Source organism: Trachypithecus francoisi, unplaced genomic scaffold, assembly GCF_009764315.1.
Source record: "Trachypithecus francoisi isolate TF-2019V2 unplaced genomic scaffold, Tfra_2.0 Lachesis_group5, whole genome shotgun sequence".
NCBI lineage: Eukaryota > Metazoa > Chordata > Mammalia > Primates > Cercopithecidae > Trachypithecus > Trachypithecus francoisi.
Window position 1 is genome coordinate 69,831,009 of NW_022681470.1, and position 27,999 is coordinate 69,859,007.

At 40.3% G+C, this 27,999-nt stretch overlaps 1 protein-coding gene across 5 annotated transcripts; it reads left to right on the forward strand.

The window, feature by feature from the left end:
- The first annotated feature begins 5 nt into the window (after positions 1-5).
- TATDN3 (TatD DNase domain containing 3) lies at positions 6-27,387 on the forward strand. Of its 5 annotated transcripts, none has more exons than XM_033195572.1 (10): positions 6-165; positions 2,985-3,017; positions 4,389-4,462; positions 4,985-5,069; positions 12,119-12,181; positions 13,733-13,842; positions 14,009-14,064; positions 16,942-17,054; positions 20,686-20,766; positions 25,760-27,387. In XM_033195572.1, exons 1-10 carry the CDS (start codon positions 100-102, stop codon positions 25,901-25,903), a joined length of 825 nt encoding a protein of 274 aa, XP_033051463.1. In that variant the 5' UTR covers positions 6-99; the 3' UTR covers positions 25,904-27,387. The 5 variants fall into 5 exon arrangements, with proteins under 5 accessions (XP_033051463.1, XP_033051464.1, XP_033051466.1 ...); XM_033195573.1 differs by having other exon boundaries at positions 20,689-20,766; XM_033195575.1 differs by lacking the exon at positions 16,942-17,054.
- The last annotated feature ends 612 nt before the right edge of the window (positions 27,388-27,999 follow it).

The window sequence follows — 27,999 nt, forward strand, 5'->3', positions numbered from 1 at the left end:
TAACTAGCATGCATCCGGCTGGAAACTCAGAACGCTACAGCTGAAACGTTCTGGCTCCTGCTCTGTGGGCGCGTCTAAGGCCGCAGCCACGGGGGCGCAATGGGAGCGGCGCGCGTAGGGTTGGTGGACTGTCACTGCCACATCTCCGCCCCGGACTTTGACCGCGTATGTGAGGGCGATACGGGGCCCGAGGGAGCGGGGAGGACCCCGTCCTTTCCCCTCGTGTTATCTTTGCTCTCCTCCCTTGGGACGAAACCCCATATCCCCCGCCCAGACCGTTGTTTATGGCCATATGACCTGCCCCTCATTTCCCTATTCCCTATTTAACCTCAGACATACCGATTTTTTTTTCCTGATTCAGTCGCGGTAAGCTCTTTCCACAAGGCTTTTGTTTGCTCTTCTGAGTTCCTGAAATCGTTCTCCCACCTGCCCTTGGCTGGCCTGTTTTTCCCCTCGGGCCTGTCACCTCCTGGCTGAGATGCCACTTTTCGTGGGAAGCGGTCCTCGAAACGCGTTCAAATCCGGGAGAGGTCGGGCGCGGGCTCACGCCTGTAACCCCAGCACTTTGGGAGGCCGAGGGGGGCGCGGCGCATCTCCTGAGTCTAGGAGATCGTGACCAGCCTGGGCAACATGTGGACACCTCAGTCTCTACAGAAAAAAAAAAAAAAAAACAGAAATTAGCTGGGGATGGTGGCGCTTGCCTGTGGTCCCAGCTACTCGGGAGCCTGAGGTGGGAAAATCGCTTGAGCCCAGGAGGTGGAGGTTGCAGTGAGCTGAGATCACGCCACTGCACTCCATCCTGGGTAACAATGAGACCCTGTCTCAAAAGAAAGAAAGAAAGAAAAAGGGGGAAGGGGGAAGGGGGAAAAATTTCACAAATGGGGGAGAGAGGCAAACAAAAAAAAATACATGGCCGGGTGTGGTTGCTCTCACTTGTAATCCTAGCACTATGAGAGGCCGAGGCGGTTGGATCGCTTGAGCCCGGGAGTTTGAGACCAGCCTAGGCAATGTGGTGAGACCCTGCCTCAATTAAAATAATAATACACACATAAAATCAGTTACAAACTGTTTTACCCATTACATGGGAAACTAGAGACTAACAATAGAGGAGTAAGGGGGGTTTTATTTCAGGGGGAAATCCTCCCAGGAGCTGACACTTAAGGCTGAGAAGACAAGGAGCCACCCAAGCAAGTGGCTGAGTGTATGCTAGTTAGCGAAACAGGTTGCAGGCCCCCAGGCAAGCTAGAATTTGGCACATTTCAGTTGCCAAAAAGCTGAGTGGAGCTTGATGAGCTAGAAAGAGAAAGGCATAAAACAAAACTGGGGAGGTTTGCAGGGGATAGATGAGGTGGGTCAGTAAGGAGTTTGGATTGCATTTGAAGCACAATGTGGATTCATTAAAGGGCTTTTTAAATTTTTTATTTATTTTTATTTTTTAGATTGAGTCTGCCTGTGTTCCCCAGGCTGAAGTGCAATAGTATGATCTCAGGTCGTTGCAATCTCTGCCTCCTGGGCTCAAGCAATTCTCCCGTCTCAGCCTCCCAAGTAGCTGGGATCATTGGGTGTGCGCCACCACGCCTGGCTAATTTTTTGTATTTTTAATAGAGACAGGGTTTCGTCATGTTGTCCAGGCTGGTCTTGAACTCCTGGCCTCAAGTGATCAACCCTCCTTGACCTCCCAAAGTCCTGAGATTACACAAAAATGGATAGGCATGATGCTATCCATTTTAACACCATTTTGCTGCTGTATGGCAAATGGATGGAGAAGAGTGGAAGCTACAAGACTAGTTAGGAGGCTTTTGCAGTATATAGGCAAGAGATATTGGCTGTTGGTACTATGATGATAGCAGGTGAGTTTGAGATAAATGCATGGATTCAAGATACATTTTAGAGAGAGAATCCACAATAAGTACTGAAGAATTGAATGTGGATAGCAAGGGAAAGGGAGGAATCAAGTATGACTCAGATTATTAGCTTGTGCTATAGGGAAGATGGTGGTGCTGGTTTACTGAGAAAAGGGAAGACCAAGGTCTGAAGTGGAGGTGGGGAGGTCAGCAGAAGGAATAGGTTTGTGAAGAGAAAATAAAGATTTATGTTTGGGGCATATTGGGAAACCTAATCCCATCCAAATGGAGATGTCATAATTTTTTAATGTGAGTCATAGGTTCAGGAGAGAATTATAAGCTAAAGATAAAAATTGGGGACTCAGGCTGGGTGCGGTGGCTCACGCCTGTAGCCCCAGCACGTTGGGTGGCCGAGGTGGTGGATCACCTGAGGTCATGAGTTCAAGACCAGCTTGGCCAACATGGTGATACACCATCTCTACTAAAAATACAAAAATTAGCTGGGTGTGGTGGCGGTCGCTTGTAATCCCAGCTACTCTGGAGGCTGAAGCAGGAGAATCACTTGAACCTGGGTGGTGGAGGTTGCAATGAGCCGAGATCGCACCATTGCACTGCAGTTGGGAGACAAGATGAAACTTCATCTTGAAAAAAAAAAAATTGGGGACTCAGCATAATGATGATATTAAAACCATGAGAGGAAGTGAGATCACTCAAGGCAAGTGCAGAGAGAGGAGCAGAGGTTCTTGAATCCAGAAAGAGGAAGGGGAGCCAGTCAAGGAGACTGAAAAGTAGCCACCAATGAGAGAGTGGTATTGCAGAAGCAAAGAGTGGAAACCATTTCAAGAAGGAAGGAGTAAGCAAATGAGGGATTCCAAATGCTGCTGAGGAGTAGAGTAAGATGAGGACAGATAAATATCCTGTGTATTTGACAATAGAGGCTTCTGTTTTAGTGGTGGGAACAGAAGCCAGACTTTACTGAGAGCAGGAGTAAACAGGAGGTGGGTCAATGTAGGCTCTTTGCTTTCCACTACTCCATTCGTTGCTATCATTGTCATTCTTTGTATATGTCATTGACATATACAGTCCAAGATTAGTTGCTTATTCATCTAAAATAATGGTGATTTCTTATGCTTGTTTTAGGATTTGGATGATGTGTTGGAGAAAGCCAAGAAGGTAAGTCAGTATTTGTAATTGCTCTTTTGGTTTTTTATTTTAACTATCATTTCAAGCAAAAATAGCTTGAAATTTAGATATACTACCTTGATGTTGTTTCAGTAGTTTATAGTAAGTAGCATTTTTTATTTTTATTATTTTATTTATTTATTTATTTAGATGGAGTCTCGCTCTTTCGCCCAGGCTGGAGTGCAGTGGCGTGATCTCAGCTCACTGCAACCTCCACCTCCCAGGTTCAAGGGATTCTCCTGCCTCAGCCTCCTGTGTAGCTGGGACTACAGGCACATGTCACTGCGCTCAGCTAATTTTTGCATTTTTAGTAGAGACAGGGTTTCACCATGTTGGTCAGGCTGGTCTCGAACTCCTGACCTCAGGCGATCTGCCCACCTCAACCTCCCAAAGTGCTGGGATTACAGGCGTGACCCACTATGACCAGCCAATGTTTATTATTTATAATTAAAATAGAGACAAGGTCTGACTATGTTGCCCAGGCTGGTGTCAAACTCCTGAGCTCAAGCAGTCAACCCACGTTGGGCTCTCAAAATGCTAGAATTATAGGCATGCGGCACTGCTCCCAGCCTAAGTAGCATTAATTAAGTGTTTGCTACATGCCAGGCACTGAACTAAGGCCTTTCTCGACTTTACCTCATTCAATGTTTCACAGCAACCTTCTGAGGAAATTACTAATTTGTAGCCAACCATTCCCCATTTTTATAGATGAGGAATCTGTGGTCTAGAGATTAGTGACTGGTCCGAAGACACATGCTAGTGAAATGATAGAGATGAGTTAGTCTGAATTCAAAACATGTGCCTATAGCTACCACGCTATGGAACAAATTGGTCCATCTTTCAGTTTTTAAATTCAAATGATTCTGGAGATCTGGGTTATATTATTAAAGTTTTCTGAAATGTTTTGATTTGCTTAGAAAAAGTATTTTTTGGAAGTGTTTATGAAATTCACTGTAACTAGCATTCTGTGACCATCTCAGAAAATAATACAGCCAGAAATGGTTGTAGTGCATTTTTACATACAGGTAACTTCCACTGTGGCACTTAATTAGGAATGTGGGCTTTGGACATATATAGACCTGATGACCCTGAGCAAGTTATTTGACATCCAGAACTCTGTCTCCTGATCTATACAGTAGACTACAGCCTACTTTACAGGTTTCTGTAAATTAAATGAGGCAATATTTATATTGACTGAACGTAGGGCTCGAAACATAGTAAATACTCAATGATAGCCCTTCTGATTGTATTGATGAAGCATGGGTGAACAAGGATAACTAAAATGCAGAGAAAACGTTAAATTTTGATATATTTATATTAAATGTATATTGTTTGGAACTCTATTCTTTTTTTTTTTTTCAGGCCAATGTTGTGGCCCTTGTGGCAGTTGCCGAACATTCAGGAGAATTTGAAAAGATTATGCAACTTTCAGAAAGGTGCTACTTTTAATTAGGATTTTAAAGGGTTGCTAATAAGAACACAGTTATGACATCCAGTTTATAATATAAAAGATCCATTTGTAAAGAGAATAAAGAGGAAAAAGCATTTTAGCATAGCCCTGAAAAGAGATTATTTTCTACTTATTCTTTTTTTTTTTTTTGAAAGATGGGGTCTTGCTCTGTCACCCAAGCTGGAGTGCAGTGGCGCAATGTCGGCTCACTGCAACCTCTGCCACCTGGTTTCAAGCAATTCTCTGCTTCAGCCTCCCAAGTAGCTGGGACTAAGGCATGTACCACCAGGCCTGGCTAATTTTTATGTTTTTTGTAGAGACAGGATTTCACCATGTTGGCCAGGCTGGTCTCAAACTCCTGGCCTTAAGTGATCCACCTGGCTCAGCCTCCCAAAGTGCTGGAATTACAGACATGAGCCACCATGCCTGGCCTCTACTTATTCTTTAGAATACATTGTAATATACTAGTCTACTATTCTTGCTTTCTCAATTGGTTCTACATTTTTAGGTATAATGGGTTTGTCCTGCCATGCTTGGGTGTTCATCCAGTTCAAGGACTTTCACCAGAAGACCAAAGAAGTGTCACACTAAAGGTAACAGTCATACAAAACAGGAACCATTAAAAACAAACAAACAAAAGAATTATTTGACTCAGTAATCCTCCTCTTTCTAATTTATATTCTCAGGAAATAATCCAAAAGAAGGAAGCACTACGTTCTTTAACAAAGATATTTGTTTCAACATTATTCGTAATAGAGAAAAAGTAGAAACAACCTAGAGGTTCAGAAATAAAGGAATCATTAGTTAAGTCGTAGAGTGTTAAATATAATGCATTTATAGAAAATGAGGATTATAAAGTGTATATAGCACATGGAAAATGCTTACTGTATAATATAGGGAGAAAAGCAGGATACCAAATAGCATATTCACTATAAGTGACATCTACATAAGCATGTATTCATAAGGAAAAGACTGGAGAGAAAACACAGAAATGATAGTAATTGTGATGATCTGTTAGAAATATGTGTAACTTTTTTCACTTTTTTTGGTACTGTAGTCATGTTGCTTTGGCAAAAAAAGTGATAGAATATCTAGAAAAAGAAAGATACAAATTCAGAGGTGCCATATACTATTAGGGAACAGATGAGTTCAAGTAAGTAGTATTATCTTTGAACATAGAACCATTGTTACAGGATTGCTCTCCAGCTATTAAATTGTACTGATTTTGTACCTGCTCTAAAAACATCCTACCTGCACGGTCTCACTGACTCACAGTAGTCGATATGTCTTATATTTCACACTTGTCTCTTGATTCAGCATCAGGAAGATCCACAGTTTCATGAGTGCTTTATTGCATAATGGGCTTGATAGCCCCATTTCAAAGAAGTAATGACTTTTTGTTACCTATGAATAAATTGAGATATAGTGCCATTTAAAAAATAATCACGTAGGCCGGATGCAGTGGCTCATGCCTGTAATCCCAGCACTTTGAGAGGCTGAGGTGGGTGGATCACAAGGTCAGGAGATTGAGACCATCCTGGCTAACATGGTGACACCTTGTCTCTACTAAAAATACAAAAAATTAGCCAGGTGTGGTGGCATGCACCTGTAGTCCCAGCTACTTAGGAGACTAAGGTGGGAGAATCACTTGAACCCAGAAGGTGGAGATTGTAGTAAGCCGAGATTGCTCCACTGCGTTCCAGCCTGGGCAACAGGGTGAGACTCCATCTCAAAAAAAAAATAATAATAATAACAATAATAATAATAATAATGTATCTCTGTTCCTATATTAAGATACCTTAGGTAGCTCTACTTATTTCAAAATAAAATTCATGACCGGGTGTGATGGCTCACGCCTGTAATCCTAACACTTTGGGACACCGAGGTGGGAGGATCACTTGAGCTCAGGAGTTCAAGACCAGCCTGGGCAACATGGTGAGACTCCATCTCTCAAAAAAAATAAAATAGAAATAAACAAAATAAAATCCATTCATTTCAGGTAAAAATGCTTATCCTGTAGCTATCCTGAATTGTTAAATATGATAAAATTAGCTACATTGCCAGATAGTCACAATTCTACAAATGTGGAATCATAGCAAGGCAGCGCTTCTTTCATTTATGTGGGGATTTATACTAATAGACATTCATTTAGTTAGGTAGTCAACCAGTGTGTACTGAGCACCTGCTACATGCCAAGCACTGCTGTCAGCACTGCAGACCCAATAATGAGTAAGATCCCTCTCATGGAAGCTAGATTCTAGATGGTGCAGACAGACAGTCAACAATTACATCAACAGGAAAACTTTCGATAGCACTAAGTGCTTTGAAGATAGTAAAACAAGTTTATGTAGTAGGTGTTGTGGATGCTAGTTGTTAGATGATGTCATCAAGGAAGGACTCTCTGGTAGTGACAATTGAGCTGCAACCTGAATGTTACAAAGGAATCGGCCATGCAGAGAGAGGATCAGGGTGTTATATGCAAAGGAAACAGCAAAGCACAAAGGTCCTAAGGTAGGAATAAGCTCAGTGTAGTCAAGAAACAGAAAGAGGGCTGATATGGCTAGAGGAAGAGAGGAAGTGATAGTGGTAAGAGGGATGGGCGGAGATCTCATACAGGACCTTGTTGGATTTTAGTTTACATGCAGTGGAGGGTTTAATGTGAGAAGTACCAAGATGTAATTTATGTTTTAAAAAGATCCCCTTGGCTCTGGCAGTAAAATGAGTTTGGTGAAGAAAAAAAAAAGATCCCCTTGGCTTTGGTATGAAGAGTGAGTTTTGAAGAGGGCAAAAAATGAAAAGGGGAAAAAGTTAGAAGGCTACAAATGATGGTGGATTAGACCAGAGTACTAGCATTGGAGGTACAGAAATGACTGGATTTGGCATATATTTGGCATTAATATAGAGTTGATTGGACTGCTTAACTTACCAAAGCAATTAATATGCCAACAGTATGATAGGTACTTCTTTTTTTTTTTTTCTTTCTGAGATAGAGTCTTGCTCTGACACCCAGGCTGGAGTGCAGTGGCGCCATCTCAGTTCACTGCAGCCTCCGCCTCCCTGGTTCATGTGATTCTCATGCCTTAGCTTCCTGAGTAGCTGGGATTACAGGCATGCACCACTGCACCCAGCTAATTTTTTGTATTTTTGTAGAGATGGGGTTTTGCTATGTTGGCCAGGCTGGTCTTGAACTCCTGGCCTCAAGTGATCCGCCTGCCTTGGCTTCCCAAAGTGCTGGGATTACAGATGTGAGCCACCATGCCCAGCCGATAGGTAATTCTTGATTATCAAAGTAGATATGAACCCATCAAATGTTGTGATAATCCTCTGGAATAGACTAGAGATGAGCAGAGTTAGCCCTGTTTTATTCCAGTTGCACTTGTAGTCCATACTGCAGTTTAGTTTTCTCCTGCTGATTAGATTATAAACCCCTTTAAAACAGGAAGTATGCCTCTTTGCACGTCTACAGGCTTCTAAAATATGTGGTACAAAGCTAGGTATGTAGTAAGTATTCATCAAATTAACTTGTTTTATAAGATGAATTGCCTAGCATCACACAAATCATTTTAACATATTCCTGAATTAATTAATTCATTCAATAAATATTATTACCAGGCACAGTTTAGGCACTGGGGATGAACCACAATGAACTGTGGTGAACCACAATTCGCTGGTGGCATTCTGCTGCACCTGCGTGCAGGGTATTCGCTCTCTGGTTAGCCACTGTTTCTATTTGTCCCACTTCACTAATTTCTGTTAAACACCTGATCCCTGTTCTAAAGGTTCTGAAGACTAAACATTTTCTATAATAAAAAAATCTATTGTAATTATTTAAAATCATTCTGAATAAATCTCTTTGCTTTGATCCCTTTTGCCCTCCTTCCTTCTTTCATTCATTCCCTTTTTTGTCCCTTCTTCCATTCTTCCTTCAGCAGCATGGTGGAAACAGCATGCATGAGCTTTGAAGTCAGAGGGCCCTGGCCTACGGACTTCTGTGATCTGTGGCACATTACTTACCTTCACCAAGTCTGAATTTCCTCATTTATAAATGATGAATATTATATAGTAGTATTACGCCCAATCATAAAGTATAGGGGTATATAATCTTTTTTGTACAAAAACCGTAATAGGGTGGGGTGCTATGGCTGACTCCTGTAATCCCAACACTTTGGGAGGCTGAGGTGAGAAGATTGCTTGAGGCCAGGAGTTGGAGACCAGCCTAGGCAACATAGCGAGACCCCATCTCTACACAAAAATTAAAAATACTAGCCAGGCATGGTGGCACATACCTGTAGCGCCAGCTACTCGGGAGGCTGAGGTAGGAGAATCGCTTGAGCCCAGGAGATCAAGGCTGCAGTGAGCTATGATCGCACCACTGCACACTCCAGCCTGGGTCACAAGCTGAGACGCTATCTTAAAAAAAAAAAAAACACAAAAGTATAATAGAACCATTAGCTGTTAGGAACTTGAGACCTTCTGAAGGGAGTGGGGATAGAACTGAGGGCAGAAATAGACCTACAAATAGCCTCATAAATATGTTTACACCTACTAAAATGAAACGACAAAGACCATACACACAAATGCATTTGTACATATTAAGTAATATGAATTATATTCTACTATTAATTTTTATTTATCATTCTTGACTTGCTGAAAGCTTCCAAATCTATTTTATTAGGAGTTTGAATAGTCTCACTATAAATCTGTTTTGCTTTTTCTTTTTTTTTTTTTTCTTTCTGAGATAGAGTCTTGCTCTGACACCCAGGCTGGAGTGCAGTGGCGCCATCTCAGTTCACTGCAGCCTCCGCCTCCCTGGTTCATGTGATTCTCATGCCTTAGCTTCCTGAGTAGCTGGGATTACAGGCATGCACCACTGCACCCAGCTAATTTTTTGTATTTTTGTAGAGATGGGGTTTTGCTATGTTGGCCAGGCTGGTCTTGAACTCCTGGCCTCAAGTGATCCGCCTGCCTTGGCTTCCCAAAGTGCTGGGATTACAGATGTGAGCCACCATGCCCAGCCGATAGGTAATTCTTGATTATCAAAGTAGATATGAACCCATCAAATGTTGTGATAATCCTCTGGAATAGACTAGAGATGAGCAGAGTTAGCCCTGTTTTATTCCAGTTGCACTTGTAGTCCATACTGCAGTTTAGTTTTCTCCTGCTGATTAGATTATAAACCCCTTTAAAACAGGAAGTATGCCTCTTTGCACGTCTACAGGCTTCTAAAATATGTGGTACAAAGCTAGGTATGTAGTAAGTATTCATCAAATTAACTTGTTTTATAAGATGAATTGCCTAGCATCACACAAATCATTTTAACATATTCCTGAATTAATTAATTCATTCAATAAATATTATTACCAGGCACAGTTTAGGCACTGGGGATGAACCACAATGAACTGTGGTGAACCACAATTCGCTGGTGGCATTCTGCTGCACCTGCGTGCAGGGTATTCGCTCTCTGGTTAGCCACTGTTTCTATTTGTCCCACTTCACTAATTTCTGTTAAACACCTGATCCCTGTTCTAAAGGTTCTGAAGACTAAACATTTTCTATAATAAAAAAATCTATTGTAATTATTTAAAATCATTCTGAATAAATCTCTTTGCTTTGATCCCTTTTGCCCTCCTTCCTTCTTTCATTCATTCCCTTTTTTGTCCCTTCTTCCATTCTTCCTTCAGCAGCATGGTGGAAACAGCATGCATGAGCTTTGAAGTCAGAGGGCCCTGGCCTACGGACTTCTGTGATCTGTGCACATTACTTACCTTCACCAAGTCTGAATTTCCTCATTTATAAATGATGAATAATTATATAGTAGTATTACGCCCAATCATAAAGTATAGGGGTATATAATCTTTTTTGTACAAAAACCGTAATAGGGTGGGGTGCTATGGCTGACTCCTGTAATCCCAACACTTTGGGAGGCTGAGGTGAGAAGATTGCTTGAGGCCAGGAGTTGGAGACCAGCCTAGGCAACATAGCGAGACCCCATCTCTACACAAAAATTAAAAATACTAGCCAGGCATGGTGGCACATACCTGTAGCGCCAGCTACTCGGGAGGCTGAGGTAGGAGAATCGCTTGAGCCCAGGAGATCAAGGCTGCAGTGAGCTATGATCGCACCACTGCACACTCCAGCCTGGGTCACAAGCTGAGACGCTATCTTAAAAAAAAAAAAAACACAAAAGTATAATAGAACCATTAGCTGTTAAGGAACTTGAGACCTTCTGAAGGGAGTGGGGATAGAACTGAGGGCAGAAATAGACCTACAAATAGCCTCATAAATATGTTTACACCTACTAAAATGAAACGACAAAGACCATACACACAAATGCATTTGTACATATTAAGTAATATGAATTATATTCTACTATTAATTTTTATTTATCATTCTTGACTTGCTGAAAGCTTCCAAATCTATTTTATTAGGAGTTTGAATAGTCTCACTATAAATCTGTTTTGCTTTTTCATAGATAATACATATTCCAAGAGGCATGGTCTTTTCTTCATCTGATCTTCCTCCAAGTGTGTAATTTCTGTGACTCAGGCTTTCTAAGTGTTAGACATTTCCTGGATGATTTCTCCTACTTCTCCAGTCCCTCTGAGATCTCAGAGACATAGAATAGTTTGGATGTGTGATATGGAAAAAGCTTTGCCTGGAACTGTTTAACCTACTTAGCTTGTTGTCAAATAGCTTTTCTGACATCTAGGGTCATATACTCATCATTTTTCATGACAATGTTAATTCTTCTTCAAGTCTACTAGAATGTATTTCAAGTCTACTAGAATATATTTCAAGGCCTTAACTTACCCTCCTTCATCTTTGTTCTCTCTCATAGTTGTAAAATCTACTCCGGTTCCTCTATCATCTGCTTTACCTTCCTTTTCTTAATTCTGTCTTGTTCTGATTATCCTCAGGAGAAATACTTTGCAATCTATATATCCTGAAACTAAAATGTGCAATGTAGTCTAAAAGGTATCTAGAAGCAATTTTCCATATATTTGTTTTCCCTACCTAAGAAGGGAACCCTCACAGGGCAAATTATCCTCAGTGGAGAAGGTAATATCATTGAAACTAATGGTACACAGCTACTTCAATATTTAACAAACATATATGAGATACTCATTGTTTATATTGCTGGGCATTTAGGACAAGTAGTCAAAGCAGGACTAAAGACAAATGAAATCAGTGAAAACAGTGCAAAGAAAGTATTGGATTATTATTATAAACTCACCAACCAGACGAATTCTAAGGGGAGAACACAACAATGCAGTCGCAAAGCTCACATGCAAAGATGACTCCCTGGTGGTTTGCCTCTCTTTTTCTTAGTGATTTCAGAATGTCCAAATGCCTCCTAAATGTCAGGAAATAACCCCTAAACAGAAGGCAATGTTTAAGTGGTGCTCTTCATAAAAAGTCATATTCTTGTAACCTGAATGGGTATGGGATATGTTTCTACTCAAATTTACAGGTAGAGGTACTCACCATTATAGAAAGATTACTATTGCTAGTTCTTTGACTGCTTAAATGGATTACATGTATGTAAAGCACCAGGATAGCATAGCACCTAGCACATAATAGGAGCTTGTGAAATAGCAGTTCCCTTCTTCCATTTTAACAATTTTACTTTTTTTTCTCCCAGGATTTGGATGTAGCTTTGCCCATTATTGAGAATTATAAGGATCAGTTGTTGGCAATTGGAGAGGTAAATACCCACTAGCTGATCAAACGACTTCTAATCAGACTTCTATATGATATATGAAAATAATTTTTAGTTCAGTATTGGTGATTATAACTGACTTGTATAATTATGTTCACCCTACTTAGCCAAATCATAATTTGTTGATACTTCTTTAATAAGCAAGAAAACTTGGGGATGAAACAATCAAAAGCCTTGCCATAGGCCTACCTTAATTGGAGAAAAATAATAGCATTTCTAAATACTTTGCTTTTTTTTCTTGTGCTTAAATATGGGTCCTTGCTCTGGTGAGTTAATATAGTATCCATAATTCTTGATAAGTAATTTAGAAACACACTTTAAATGGGCTAGAGTTTGTCATTAAAGAACTTTTTTATTTAAATATTCATAATTGTGATTTTTTATTTTTTTATTTTTATTTTTTTTGAGACAGAACCTTGCTCTGTCACCTAGCCTGGAGTACAGTGGTGCAATCCCAGCTTGAGTGCAGTGGTGCAATCCCAGCTCACTGCAACCTCCGCTTCCCAGGTTCAAGTGGTTCTCCTGCCTCAGCCTCCTTACTAGCCGGGATTACAGGCATGCACTACCAACCCAGCTAATTTGTTTGTATTTTTAGTAGAGACGGGGTTTCACCATGTTGGCCAGGCAGGTCTTGGACACCTGGCCTCAAGTAATCCACCCACCTTGGCCTCCCAAAGTGCTGGGATTACAGGCGTGAGCCACCACGCCTGGCCAATTGTGAAATATTTTTATTACTTGGTAATAAATTCCATTTTTAATTAAAGACAAAAGATAAGAATAACACTTAAATTCAAAATATAGATTATAGAATGCATGCCAAAATAGTCCCAGGAGAAGGAGTCATCTGTAGTCTGTGCCGTCCAATATAGTGGCCACTTAACAGCTCCTGAGCATTTGAAATGGGACTGCTCTGAATTGAGATGTGTTATAAGTGTAAAATACACTGTGTATTTCAAAGTTTTAGTACCAAAAAGGAAGAAAAAAGACTGGGCACACCTGTAATCCCAGCACTTTGGGAGGCCAAGGCACGCTGATCACTTGAGGTCAGGAATTTGAGACCAGCCTGACCAACATGGTAAAACCTTGTCTCTACTAAAAACACAAAAATTAGCTGGGCGTGATGGCAGGCACCTGTAATCCCAGCTACTCAGGAGGCTGAGGCAAGAGAATCGCTTGAACCTGGGAGGCAGAGGTTGCAGTGAGCTGAGATCGCGCCACTGCACTCCAGCCTGGGCGACAGAGCCAGACTCCATCTCAACAAAACAAAACAAAAAAAAAGGAATATAAAATAACTCAATATTTTATATTGGCTACATGTTTAAAATAATAATATTTGGGATATATTGGGTTAAAGTATCTTAAGATTAATTTCACCTGTTTTTGTGAATATTTTTAATGTGGCTACTAGAATTAATATTTTTATGTGGCTTGCTTTTCTGCCTCACATTATATTTCTATTGGATAGCATCAATCCAAAGATCTCCTTTAAGGTTCCTTAAACCTAAATATGTAATATCTTTTATTTTTCTGCTCTAGGTTGGACTAGATTTCTCCCCTAGATTTGCTGGCACTGATGAACAGAAGGAAGAGCAAAGACAAGTCCTAATCAGACAGATCCAATTAGCCAAAAGACTAAATTTGCCTGTGTAGGTTAATTTTTTTTTTATGTTAATAGCTATAGAGCAAATTAAATAATGATCAGAGTTCTCCTGAAATGGAACTCTACATTTATCTTTCTCTGAACTACTTTAGTAGATCAAAAACACTACTTTCAGGGTGGTACTTAAAAGAAATGTTGTTGTCGTTAAACAGAAATGTGCACTCACGCTCTGCTGGAAGACCTACCATCAACCTTTTACAAGAGCAAGGTATTTCATTTCCTGAGAAAAATAGGCCTAATTTCAAGTTTGACAATTCCAGTTTATGTTCTCACAAAGCAAGCCATGTTTTAATCTGATTTCTTGAAGGGCAGGGGCAAGAAGGGGGGTGAAAATCATCTAAGATGATGTTGCAGGTCAGGCTATTGTTTACAAGGTTTTCAGTTAATTATCATATTTCCCAGGCCCAGACAGATTAAATGAAAAGTTGAATAAAATAATTTATGTCCCTGAATTTAAAAATTAGCAGCTTCATAAAAAACAAAGCAAAGCAAAATTAGCAGCTCCAATTTCTTTTATTTATTTATTTGTTTATTTTTTGAGACAGTCTCACTCTGTCACCCAGGCTGCAATGCAGTGGCACAATCTCGGCTCACTGCAACCTCTGCCTCCTGGGTTCAAGCAATTCTCCTGCCTCAACCTCTAATGTAGCTGAGATTATAGGCACCCACTATCACGCCCAGCTAATTTTTGTATGTTTAGTAGATCTAGGGTTTCGCCATGTTGGCCAGGCTGGTCTTGAACTCCTGACCTCAAGTGATCCACCCGCCTCAGCCTGCCAAAGTGCTGGGATTACAAGAGTGAGCCACCGTGCCCAGCCTATTTTATTTTTTGAGACACAGTCTTGCTCTGTTCCCTAGGCTGGAGTGCAGTGGTACAATCTTGACTCACTACAACCTCCACCTCCTATGTTCAAGCTATTCTGCTTCATTCAGCCTCCCAAGTAGCTAGCAGTACAGGTGTGCGCCACCACAACCAGCTAATTTTTGTATTTTTAGTAGAGATGGGGTTTCACGATGTTGGCCAGGCTAGTCTTGAACTCCTGACCTCAGGTGATCTACCCACCTCGGCCTCCCAAAGTGCTGGGATTACAGGCATGAGCCACTGTGCCCGGCCAGCAGCTCCAGTTTCTTAATCAGCTCAGTCAGCTGATTAATGAGGAAAAGGTTAAAAAAAGAAGGGCTATCACACAGCAATCACATTGGGTCACTGTTTTGTATGTTTTCCAGGTGCTGCTTCAGAAATGCAGAATTTACAGAAATACAGATTTTGGCCATCATACATAAACACAGTCTTTTTTGTTTGTTCCTAAAGTAAATTTACATCTTATAGCATTATTTTTCAAGATTTTAAAGGTACCATCTACAGTAAGAAATATAGTTTATTTTGAGACTCATATTTACTTAAAGAAAGCTAACAAAAGTTTAACAAGCAATCCATATATGTGTATGTATAGGTATGTGTGTGTGCTACATACACACACACACATATATACATATAAGCACTCATTATTGGTTGTGACCTACTAAGTTGGTTTCATAACTTACTTATGGTCATAACTCTCTAATGGTCATTCATAACATTTGAAAAAACTCTGTCAAATAATAAAGTAAATGTAATTGCCTGCAACTAGAAATCAGTGATGAATAGTTCTGAAGTCACTGAAAGCATGATTTTTATGCAGGCTGAGCAGCTACCCTTTAAGAACTGGGGATAGTTTTATGAAGCCCACTCTATGGAATTTGTGTCACTTGGTTCCCCGTTTCTTCTTTCACTAGCATTTTTGTTAAGATAATCCATTTGACTGCCTAAAACCCTCCTGTGAGAAACAATTAGACAGCTCACAGACTTCTAGAAAAGATCTGATGGTGCGGGAAATTTATATTTGTCTTTAAAATTGAATATTTCTCCTTTTTTTTTTGAGACTGGGTCTCACTCTGTTGCCCAGGCTGAATTGCAATGGGGCAATCTCTGCTCACTGCAACCTCCACCTCCCGGGCTCAAGAGATCTTCCCACTTCAGCCCCACAACTAGTTAGGACTATGGGCACACACCACCACACCCTGATAATTTTTTGTGTGTATAGTTTTAGTAGAAACTGGGTTTCACCATGTTGCCCAGGCTGGTCTCAAACTCCTGAGCTCAAGAGAGCCTCCTACCTCAGCCTCCCAAAGTGCTGGGATTACAGACATGAGCCACTGTGTCTGGCCAACATTATTGAATATTTCAATTTTATTTTGAAGATTAAGAATTTTCTCTCTCTCTCTCTCTCTATCTATCTATCTATCTATCTATATATATATATTTTTTTGAGATGGAGTCTCGCTCTATTGCCCAGGCTGGAGTGCAGTGGTGCAGTCTCGGCTCACTGCAACCTCTGCCTCCCAGGTTCAAGTGATTCTCCTGCCTCAGCCTCCCAAGTAGCTGGGATTACAGGTTCCCACCACTACTCCCAGCTAATTTTTTTGTATTTTTAGTAGAGATGGGGTTTCACCATGCTAGTCAGGCTTGTCTTGAACTCCTGACCTCAGGTGATCCGCCCACCTCGGCCTCCCAAAGTGCTGGGATTACAGATGTGAGCCACCACGCCCGGCCTATATATATTTTTATTAGTTTATTTTTTGAAACAGAGTCTCACTCCAATGCCCAGCTTAGAGTGCAATGGTGCGATTGCAGCTCACTGCAGCCTCGACATCTCAGGCTCAGGTGATCCTCCCACCTTAGCTTCCTGAGCAGCTGGGACTATAGGCCTGCACTACCATGCCTAGGTAAATTTTGTATTTTTGTAGAGACAGGGTTTCACTATGTTGGCCAGGCTGGTTTCGAACTCCTGGGCTCAAGTGATCTACCTGCCTTGGCCTCCCAAAGTTCTGGGATTACAAGTGTTAGCCACTGTGCCTGGCTTAAAATTTACTATATTTTTATTCCACTCTTTGAACACTGTACATTTATCCACCCTTTAGAAGTTATAAAACCTCTTGTTTATATCCTAGTGACCAACATTTACTTAAAATTTCAGACTTCTGTTATTTAATTTGATTAATGGGAAATAAAATGGAATTCTGCCTTATCTTTCATTTTTGAAAGGTGCTGTCAAGGTACTACTGCATGCATTTGATGGTCGGCCATCTGTAGCCATGGAAGGAGTAAGAGCTGGGTACTTCTTCTCAATTCCCCCTTCTATCATAAGAAGTGGACAGGTAAATTTTGTCATTGAAACTCATCTAACACTTTATGAAATAAAATTTAAAACATGAGCTTTTATTACATACTTATGATACTATTCTAGTTACTTTACAAAAATTAATCTTAGGTCTCTACCTCACATATATATAAAAATGAACTCAGAAATTAATCAAAGACTTAAACATAAAACCAAAATAAGGCCAGGCACAGGGGCTCACGCTTGTAATCCCAGCACTTTGGAAGGCTGACGCGGGTGGATCACCTGAGGCCAGGAGTTTGAGACCAGCCTGACCAACATGGTGAAACGCTGTCTCTGCTAAAAATACAAAAATTAGCTGGGCGTGTTGGCATATGCTTGTAATCCCAGCTACTCGGGAGGGTGAGGCAGGAGAATCACTTGAACCAGGAGGTGGAGGTTGCAGTGAGCCGAGATCAAGCCATTGCACTCCAGCCTAGTCAACAAGAGCAAAACTCCATCTCAAAAAAAAAAAAATAGTAAAAATTCCTAGAGGAAAACAGGCCTTAATTTGTGTGACTCCTTGATTAGGCTGTGGTGTCTTAGATAGGTCATTAAAATCATAACCAAAGAAAAAAATTTATTGGACATAATCAAAATTTAAAATTTTCACATAAAAAATTTAAGACTTTTATAATTCAAAGCACATTATCACAAAAGTGAAAATACAGCCCTTAGAAAGATAAAAAATCTTTTCAAACCATGTATCTGATAAGGGTCTAGTATCCAGAATATATAAAGCACCATTACAACTCAATAAAAAGACATAACCTGATTAAAATATGTGCAAATTATTTAAATTAGATATGTCTCTAAAGAAAACATACAAATGGCCAATAAGCTCATAAAAAGATGCTCAACCTCATTAGCCATTATGGAAATAGAAATCAAAGGTACAGTGAGAGATACCACTTTATACCACTAAGTTTGGGAGTTCCTTAGAAACGTAATAAAATTACCACGTGACCCAGCAATTCCACCCCTAGGTAGATACCCAAAAGAGATTGAAACATATGTCCACACAAAAACTTGTACATAAACGTTTATAGCAGCATTATTCATAATAGCCAACAAGTAGAAACAACCTAGATGTCTGTCAGCTGATCAATGGATAAATAAAATGTGCTATATCCACACAGCAGAATATAAAGTCATAAAACGGAATGAAGAGGAATAAAGTCATGAAAAGAAATGAAGTACTGAATCATGCTACAGCATGGATGAACCTTGAAAACATTATACTAAGAGAAAGCGACCAGATAAAAAAACCACATCTTGTATTATTCCATTCATGTGAAATGTTCAGGTGAGGCAGATCTATAGACACAAAATAGATTAGTGGTTTCCAGAATTTTGAGGAGAAGGATAATAGGGAGTGACAGCTAATGGGTATGGGGTTTCTTTTTGGGGTGATGAAAATATTCCAGAACTAGATAATGGTGATGATTGTACAATTTTGTGAATATAGCAAAAAACACTGAATTGTATACTTTTAAAGAGTGAATATTATGGTATGTGAATTACAGCTTTAAAACTTAAAAAACTAGGCTGGGCGCAATGGCTCACACCTGTATCCCAGCACTTTGGGAGGCGGGCGGATCACAAGGTCAGGAGATCGAGACCATCCTGGCTAACACGGTGAAATCCCGTCTCTACTAAAAAATACAAAAAATTAGCCGGACATGGTGGCAGGCACCTGTAGTCCCAGCTACTTGGGAGGCTGAGGCAGGAGAATGGTGTGAACTCAGGAGGCGGAGCTTGCAGTGAGCTGAGATCACGCTACTGCACTCCAGCCTGGGCGAAAAGTGAGACTCCATCTCAAAAAAAAAAACCAAAAACAATTAGCCAAGTGTGGTGATGTGTGCCTGTAGTCCCAACTACTTAGGAGGCTGAGGTGGGAGGGTGGCTTCAGCCCAGGAGATAGAGGGTTCAGTGAGGGGAGAATGTGCCACTCCACTCCAACATGAGTGACAGAGCCAGACTGTGTCTCAAAAACAAACAAATCTTAGATTTATAAACATAAAGCTTTGAGTGCCTTAAAGTGGATGTTAGAAAGAAACACTGAATGTGATGAGGGTGGAGAAACAACAGAAATCACTTCCTTGTTAATGTTGGCATGTGATAACAGATGTTTGGATTTCTGCTTGCTGGGTGTACCTCATTTTTGCTGTGGTTACTATTTTTTGGTTTCCCTAGAAGCTTTGGATAACTTCTAGGAATTAGTGTTTATATTTTAACATAACTTTTAGTAGTGGAATTATGAGAACATCCAGTTAGCATTTATCAATTGAATTGTTTTTTTGAAGCAGAGTCTCACTCTGTCGCCCAAGCTAGGGTGCAGTGATGTGATCTTGGCTAACTGCAATCTCCGCCTCCCAGGTCCAAGTGATTCTCCTGCCTCAGCTTTCCGAGTAACTGGGATTACAGGCATGTACCACAATGCCTGACTAATTTTTTAATTTTTTTTTTCCACTCTTGTTAGGCTGGAGTGCAGTGGCGTGATCTCAGCTCACTGCAACCTCTGCCTCCTGGGTTCAAGTGATTCTGCCTCAGCCTCCCAGGTAGCTAGGATTGCAGGCGCCCGCCACCACGCCCAGCTAATTTTTGTATTTTTAGTAGAGATGGTGTTTCACCATGTTGGCCAGGCTGGTCTCAAACTCCCAACCTCAAGTGATCAGCCTGCCTTGGCCTCCCAAAGTATGGGATTACAGGTGTGAGCTACCACAACTGGCCTATCAATTGAATGGTAAAAAATAATTTTTTTTTTGAAATCCCAAAGTATGGGATTATAGGTATGTGCCACCACACCCAGCTTAATTTTTGTATTCTCAGTAGAGATGGGGTTTTATCATGTTGCCCAGGCTGGTCTCAAACTCCTGGTCTCCAGTGATCCACCCAGCTCAGCCTCCCAAAGTACTGGGATTACAGGTGTGAGCTACCACAACCGGCCTATCAATTGAATAGTAAAAAATAATTTTTTTCTGAGGCAGAGCCTCACTCTGTTGCCCAGTCTGGAGTACAGTGGTGCAATCTCAGCTCACTGCAACCTTGCCTGGCTAATTTTTGTATTTGTATTTATATTTTTTTTTATTTTTTTGAGACAGAGTCTTGCTCTGTTGCCCAGTCTGGAGTTCAGTGGCATGATCTCGGCTCACTGTAACCTCTGCCTCCTGGGTTCAAGTGATTCTTCTGCCTCAGCCTCCTGAGTAGCTGGGATTACTAATAGGTGCCCACCACCATGCCTGGCTAATTTTTGTATTTTTATTAGAGACGGGGTTGCACTATGTTGGCCAGGCTAGTCTCGAACTCCTGACATTGTGTTCTGCCTGCCTGGGCCTCCCAAAGTTCTGGGATTACAGGCGTGAGCCACCACGCCCAGCTAATTTTTGTATTTTTAGTAGAGACGGGATTTCACCATGTTGGTCAGGCTGGTCTTGAACTCCTGACCCCATGATCCACCTGCCTCGGCCTTCCAAAGTGCTGGGATTAGAGGCGTGAGCCATCGCGCCTAGCCTAAAGCATAAATTTTAAGTTCTTGCAGAATAAAATGCATTATTAGCATGTCAATTTAATGCTCTTTTTCTTTATTTCTCATGTTTTAAACTTACCTGCTTTTTCTTTTCTCTAAGAAGCAGAAACTTGTGAAACAGTTGCCTTTAACTTCTATATGCTTAGAAACAGATTCACCTGCACTAGGACCAGAAAAACAGGTAAATGGTTTTCTAATTTCTGTATTATTTAGATTGTATCTTTCCTTTGAGCTCTTTTCAATTTAGCTGTGTTTCTCATTATAGTGTAAATACAGTGGAATCCTCATATAGTGCTAGATTAAGGGCTTATATTAACTTTATTTCAGGTCTTTCTAAATATAGCTGTTGTGCTCCAGAGAATATTATTTAATAATGGAGCATGTCCTAATGTATGTAATAATAAGAGTCAAACCAGTATAGTAAAAAGCACAGTGTATGCAGTCAGAAAGACAAATTCAAATCCTCTTGTCTACCTACTAGCTGACTTTGGGCAAGCTACTTAATCTCTCTGAAACTGCTTTTTCATTTATAAAATGTGGGTAAAATAATAAATACATTAAAATATTATGGTGGACTGGGCACGGTGGCTCACACCTGTAATCCCAGCACTCTGAGAGGCCAAGGCAGGCGGATCACCTGAGGTCAGGAGTTCGAGACCAGCTTGACCAACATGGAGAAACCCTGTCTCTACTAAAAATACAAAAAAATTAGCTGGGTGTGGTGGCACATGCCTCTGAAATCACACCTACTCAGGAGGCTGAGGCAGGAGAATTGCTTGAACCCAGGAGGCGGAGGTTGCAGTGAGCCGAGATCGCGCCATTGCACTTCAGCCTGGGCAACAAGAGCAAAACTCTGTCTCAAAAAAAAAAAAAAAAAAATTATGGTAAGTACTATATGACGTAATGTATGTGAAAGTGCCTAGCAGTATCTGGTATACAGTAGGTACTCAAGGAATGTTCATTTTTCCTCTTTTAGTTAGCATGTTATAGTGAAGTTCTATTTCTTTCAATACAAGTATTGATACAGTCATGGGTTTATTTATATGATCTTTGCTGTTAGTATCTCTTTTTGTTATTGTAAGCCACAAAGAATCATATTTTAAATTTCACTCTCTTTAATATTACTATTTTAAATTATAATTTTCTGAAAGTAAGCCACAGTATATGCTTTATTTGCTTTAGGCAATACCTATTACAATGACCTCCCAATGTGCAGTTTAATAAGTGCCTCTGACTACCCATCAGATGTGTCTCTATGCCTGCCAAATTCAGAGAATTGGCACTCAAAATTTAGAGGTTTGGGAACAGTAGCAGTTATTATCAGTTTATTCAGAAACTATGATTATATGTGATTGCAGTGTGAGTTTTACTAATTGATGTTCAATAATTTTTTTTTTTTTTTTTGAGACAGGGTCTCACTCTGTCACTCAAGCTGTAGTGCAGTGGCGTGATCACAGCAACCTTGACTTTAAGGGTTCAGATGATTCTCCATCAGGCATATGCTACCATGCCTGGCTAGTTGTTTTGGGGTTTTTTGGTTTTTTTTGTTTTTGTGTTTGAGACAGAGTCTTGCTCTGTCACCCAGGCTGGTGTGCAGTGGCGTAATCTCAGCTCACTGCAATCTCCACCTTCTGGGTTCAAGCAATTCTCTTGCCTCAGCCTCCCTAGTAGCTGGGATTACAGGCTTGTGCCACCACACCTGGCTGATTTTTGTATTTTTAGTGCAGATAGGGTTTCGCCGTGTTGGTCACACTGTTCTTGAACTCCTGACCTCAAGTGATCCGCCTGCCTTGGCCTCCCAAAGTGCTGGGATTATAGGCATGAGCCACTGCACCTGGCCATTTTTATATTTTTTGTAGATACGAGGTTTTACCATGTTGCCCAGGCTGGTCTTGAACTCCTGGCCTCAAGGAATCCTAGCCTCCTGTCTTGGCCTCCCAAAGTGCTAGGATTATAGGCGTGAGCCACTGTGCCCGACCTTTATTTTTATTTTCTTTGAGACAGGCTCTCACTCTGTGGCATAGGCTGGAGTACAGTGGCGCAATCATAGCTTACTGCAGCCTCCACCTCCTGGGCTCAAGTGATCCTCCCACCTCAGCCCCCACCTCCATTAGCCGCCCAGGCTGGTCAATTACATATTTTTATAAATCAGCTATTATAAGAATGTAAAGCTGGGTGTGGTGGCTCACACCTGTAATTCCAGCACTTTGGGAGACTGAGGCGGGTGGATCACCTGAGGTCGGGAGTTCGAGACAAGCCTGACCAACATGGAGAAACCTCGTCTCCAATAAAAATACAAAATGAGCCAGGCGTCGTGGCGCACACCAATAATCCTAGCTACTCAGGAGTCGGAGGCAGGAGAATTGCTTGAATCAGGGAGGCAGAGGTTGCCGTGAGCCAAGATCACACCATTACACTTCAGCCTGGGCAACAAGAGTGAAACTCCATCTCAAAATAAAAAAAAGAAAGAAAAAAAGAATGTAAAATATAGAGGAATGGGAAAGTAGAGGATCACACTAGTTTTTCCTGTTTTGGTGTAGAACAGAATGGTACAAAATTGCCACTTTGATTAGTATAAAATGGAAGGAAAGGACCTAGCATTTTTCTTCCTAAACAGGAATAAATTTTGATGGCTGTTGTAAGTCAGTTTTATATTTATATTTAGTTGATTTGACCAAAAAATGTGAGTTTCTGGCATAGTGCCTTGTGCAAAGTAGGTACCAGTTGAGAGCATCCCTAATCTGAACATCCTAAATCCAAAATGCTCCAAAATCTAAAAGTTTTTGATCATCAGTGTTGCACTACAAATGGAAAATTCCACAAATGAGTACTTAACAAAACTTTATTTCATGCACAAAATAATTTAAAATACTGTATAAAGTTACTTTCAAGCGATGTGTGTAAGGTGTATATGAAACATAAATGAGCCCAGGCACAGTGACTCATGCCTGTAATCCCAGCACTTTGGGAGGCCAAAGCGGGCAGATCACCTGAGGTCACGAGTTTGAGACCAGCCTAACCAACAAGGACAAACCCTGTCTCCACTAAAAATACAAAATGAGCCGGGCGTGGTGGTGCATGCCTGTAATCCCAGCTACTCGGGAGGCTGAGGCAGGAGAATTACTTAAATCCAGGAGGTGTAGGTTGCAGTGAACTGAGATTGCACCACAGCCCTCCAGTCTGGGCAACAGAGAAAAAAAAAAAAGAGAGAGAGAGAAATGAATTTGTGTTTAGAATTGGTCCACATCCCCAAGATATCTTGAGATGCATATGCAAATATTTTTAAAATTCTAAATTTGAAACCCTTCTGGTTCCAAGCATTTTGGGTAAGGGATACTCAACGTGTACTCAATAAATATTTTTGATAAATGAATTTCTTAACTGCATATTATTTTTGTTAAGTAAAATGTGTCTGTTACAGAAATTAGAAAACACAGAAAATCATAAACAAGAAAATAAATCATCTGCCACCCAAAGGTTACCATTATAATATAGTAGCTAAGTCCATAAACTCTGAAGTCAGATTGCCTGGGTTTAAACCCCAGCCAGGCTACTTACTAGCTGTTTGGGATTCCTTCTTATCTATGAAAATAGGGATACTATTAATAATAGTACCACAGAGTTATTTTGAGGATTAAATGGGAAATTCCGTGAAAAGCTTAGAACAATGCCTCATCTACAGAAAACACTAAAGTTTGTGTGTTCTTTCAGACTTTTTTTTTCTTTTTTTTTTTGACATAGTCTCACTCTGTCACCCAGGCTGGAATGCAGTGGCACTATCTCAGCTCACTGCAACCTCTGCCTCCCGGGTTCAAGCGATTCGCCTGCCTCAGTCTCCCAAGTAGCTGAGATTACAGGTGCCTGCCACTTTGCCCAGCTAATTTTTTGTATTTTTAGTAGAGACAGGGTTTCACCATGTTGGCCAGGTTGGTCTCTAACTCCTGACCTCATGATTTGCTCGCCTTGGCCTCCCAAAGTGCTGGGATTACAGGCATGAGCCACCACGCCCAGCCTTCTTTCAGACTTTTTTATGTTCATTTATGTATGCACATATATTTCATAAAAACAGGATTAATTTGGACATTATTTTATAACTGGTCTTTATGTGGTAAACCTCTGTATATATATCTTTTTGTTAATTTTTTTTCAATAGAGACAAGGTCTCACTATGTTGCCCAGGCTGGTCTCATACTCCTGAGCTCAAGTGATCCTCCCACCTCAACCTTCCTAAGTGCTAAGATTACAGGTATAAGCCACTGCACCTGGCTGAACCTCTGTGTATATTAATAAACATACTTTTCTTCATTATGTTTAATAACTGCATAATATTCCAGTATGTGAGTTTACCATATTTTACTTGATATTGGTCATCTAGATTGTATTATAAACAACATGATTAACATAAATCTTTGTGCCCATTTTTAATTTTTTTTTTAGGCTACATTACCAAAGTGGGTTTTTAAAAATTTTAACAGTAATGTTATTCCTCTGAACATTATCATCCTGAGTAGATACTTATTGATAGTAACTATAATAATTTATTTCATCAAATCTAAATGCTACTGATTGTAGAGGCGCCATTGTTTACCATTGTTTTATGACCATTAAGACAGAAAAAACACTGCCAGTTATACTATGAAATACCACTGAATCTAAATGAAATATACTATATCAATTTCAGAGATGTTAAAATAGGGGAGGAAATGCATCTTAGAATCAGTGAAACACCAGTACATAATCTATTTCATCTTTCCAATACATGTTGGCAATTCTTGAATCAAACTGTCATGTAGCCTGTGAGGTAGGTGGCCAAGCAGCAGAGCAGTAACCTTTTACAAGCATTCGTGTAAGCAACAAACCAAAGGACAGTTAATCCGTGTGTCAGGCAAGTTACCAAGTGTTCACTGTTTGCAGACTGCTTCATGTGCTAGGAGCTAGGGACTTCAATTGTTAATACCTCAGGGTTCTTTTCAGGAGTGGCGTAGATTTACAATCAACATTGCAGCCATGCCTCCCTCCCAGCCCTCATCCCCATCTAAAAAGAAAAAAAAAAAAAAAGGAACCCATCAGTTGTTTTTACCAAACTCATTTTCTTCTGTTTTATCTATAGTCTCCAAGGATCTGCTTTCCTTCAGTGTCATGTTTGACAGGGTGTGTCTGCTGTCTTGTTTCAGGTACGGAATGAGCCCTGGAACGTTTCTATTTCAGCAGAATATATCGCCCAGGTGAAAGGGATCTCAGTGGAAGAAGTTATAGAAGTGACGACACAGAATGCATTCAAACTGTTTCCTAAGCTCCGACACTTGCTCCAGAAATAGCTTCAAAACCATCCATTACAAAATCTAATCAACTGCAGGGGGCAGCATTTGAAAAATAGAAATGTTCTGATGAAGAATCTGAACTAAAAAAGCTGTTTTATAGGGTTATAGAAGATTATAATTGTAGAGAAATATTTCTCTTAGAAATAAAACTGGTCTTGGATCCTGAAACCCTGGGTTCTGATTCTAGCCTTGTGCTGCTTTTCAATTAGCTAAGTTCTAGCAGGATATTGGGGAAATACTGCTACTTCTTACATTGCCCTTTTATATAGAACCAGCATCTGAACTGGAAACCATTGCTTCTGGGAATGGGAAGGGTGGCTCCCACAGGAAGAGTATAAGCACTCCTGTGATGAAAATGGAGTAGGCTAAAGTATGGTTTTTTTTTTTTTTTTAGATGGAGTTTTGCTCTTGTTGCCCAGGCTGGAGTGCAGTGGCATGATCTTGGCTCACCTCAACCTCTACCTCCTGGGTTCTAGCAAGTCTCCTCCCTCAGCCTCCCAAGTAGCTGGGATTACAGGCATGCACCACCACTCCTGGCTAATTTTGTATTTTTAGTAGAGACAGGGTTTCTCCATGTTGGTCAGGCTGGTCTCGAACTCCCGACCTCAGGTGATCCGCCCACCTCGGCCTCCCAAAGTGCTGGGATTACAGGTATGAGCCAACATGCCGGCCTAAAGTGTGATCTTACCACCCAATTTTCTTCCCATAGGATTTAGCCAGTGAAGGGAGAATGTCTGGTTTTCTATGCTATCAGAAATCTCTTTTCTAGGTTTGTAAAATTGAACTTTCAGTACTTCGAATTATTTCTCTTTAAGATAAAAATGCATAAAGTTTTTACACTGATCTTAGATTTTTGACTTACAAGGCCAATGGTTTAAACAATCATTATTAAATACCAAGCCCAAATATTTAGTTAATACACCAATTTTAAGTTGTGGTCCGAATTTTGTCAACATATTTAGAATGTAAATGGCATTATTTAAAGTGTTTCTTACTTCTCTGTGAACAGTAGTATTTTGTATTTTTAAGTTTAAAAATGTTAGTGTAAGCCAGGCACAATGGCATTCGCTTGTAGTGCCAGCTACTCAGGAGGCTGAGATGGAAGGACCCTTTAAGCCCAAGTTTGAGTCAGGCCTGGGCAACATAGTGGGATGTGAGAACCTATCTCTAAAAACAGTCAATAAATAAAAATCTCAAAAAAATTAAAAATCTCAGGTGTAAAAACAGTTCTGTAGATAGATGGTAGTGATGGTAGCACATCAATGTGAAGGTATTTAATGCCACTGAACTGTGCACTTATAAAGAATTAAGATGATAAATTGTATGTTATGTGTATTTTACTACAATTTTTTTAAAAATATAGTTTAACAGGTGTAGTCAATATCAAAATTTGGGTATTTAATCTTGTTAAATTATATAAGCAGCAAATGCTGGAAAAAGTACCTGTCATAGAAAAAAATAAACTTCCTAAATCAATGTGATTTTATGAAATAGATCTTCAATAAATATTTTGAAATGAAGTCATTTATCGAAGAATCAAAACTAGGGCAGATTGTCCAAACCAGACTAAGAAACAGAATAGGGTATTTTATGAGGTATTTCATGACTCATCAGCACGATTATAAATGAAATTCCTACATTTAACAGGAAATTATATTAAAACCAGACTTTTAAGCTCTCTTCCAACTCTATTTCTTTTTCCTGTTTCCTACCTCCTGTACACATACCCTTTGTCAGACTCTTACCATTAAATCCTTTAAGGTTCAAGTTAAATTACTTCATCTTGCCTCATCACCCCAGCCAGACATGATCTTTGCCCTCTAAATTGTTTAGCCATTTTCTTCGTTTATTCATCCATTTGTTTGTTTCAGTTATTAAGCCCCTCCTATAGGTTGCCCACTAGTCTAGGTCCCTAGGTTACAAAGAGGAATAAGATATGGTCTTTGCCCTCAGTTCACAATTTAATCAAGGAGATAGCCAACTGGACAAGTAATCTCAAAGCAATGTTAGAAGTGCTATTATTAGAGGAACCTCTGCTTACCAGGCCTCTGGTTTAATAAAACATGACTAGAGGCCGGGCACAATGGCTCACG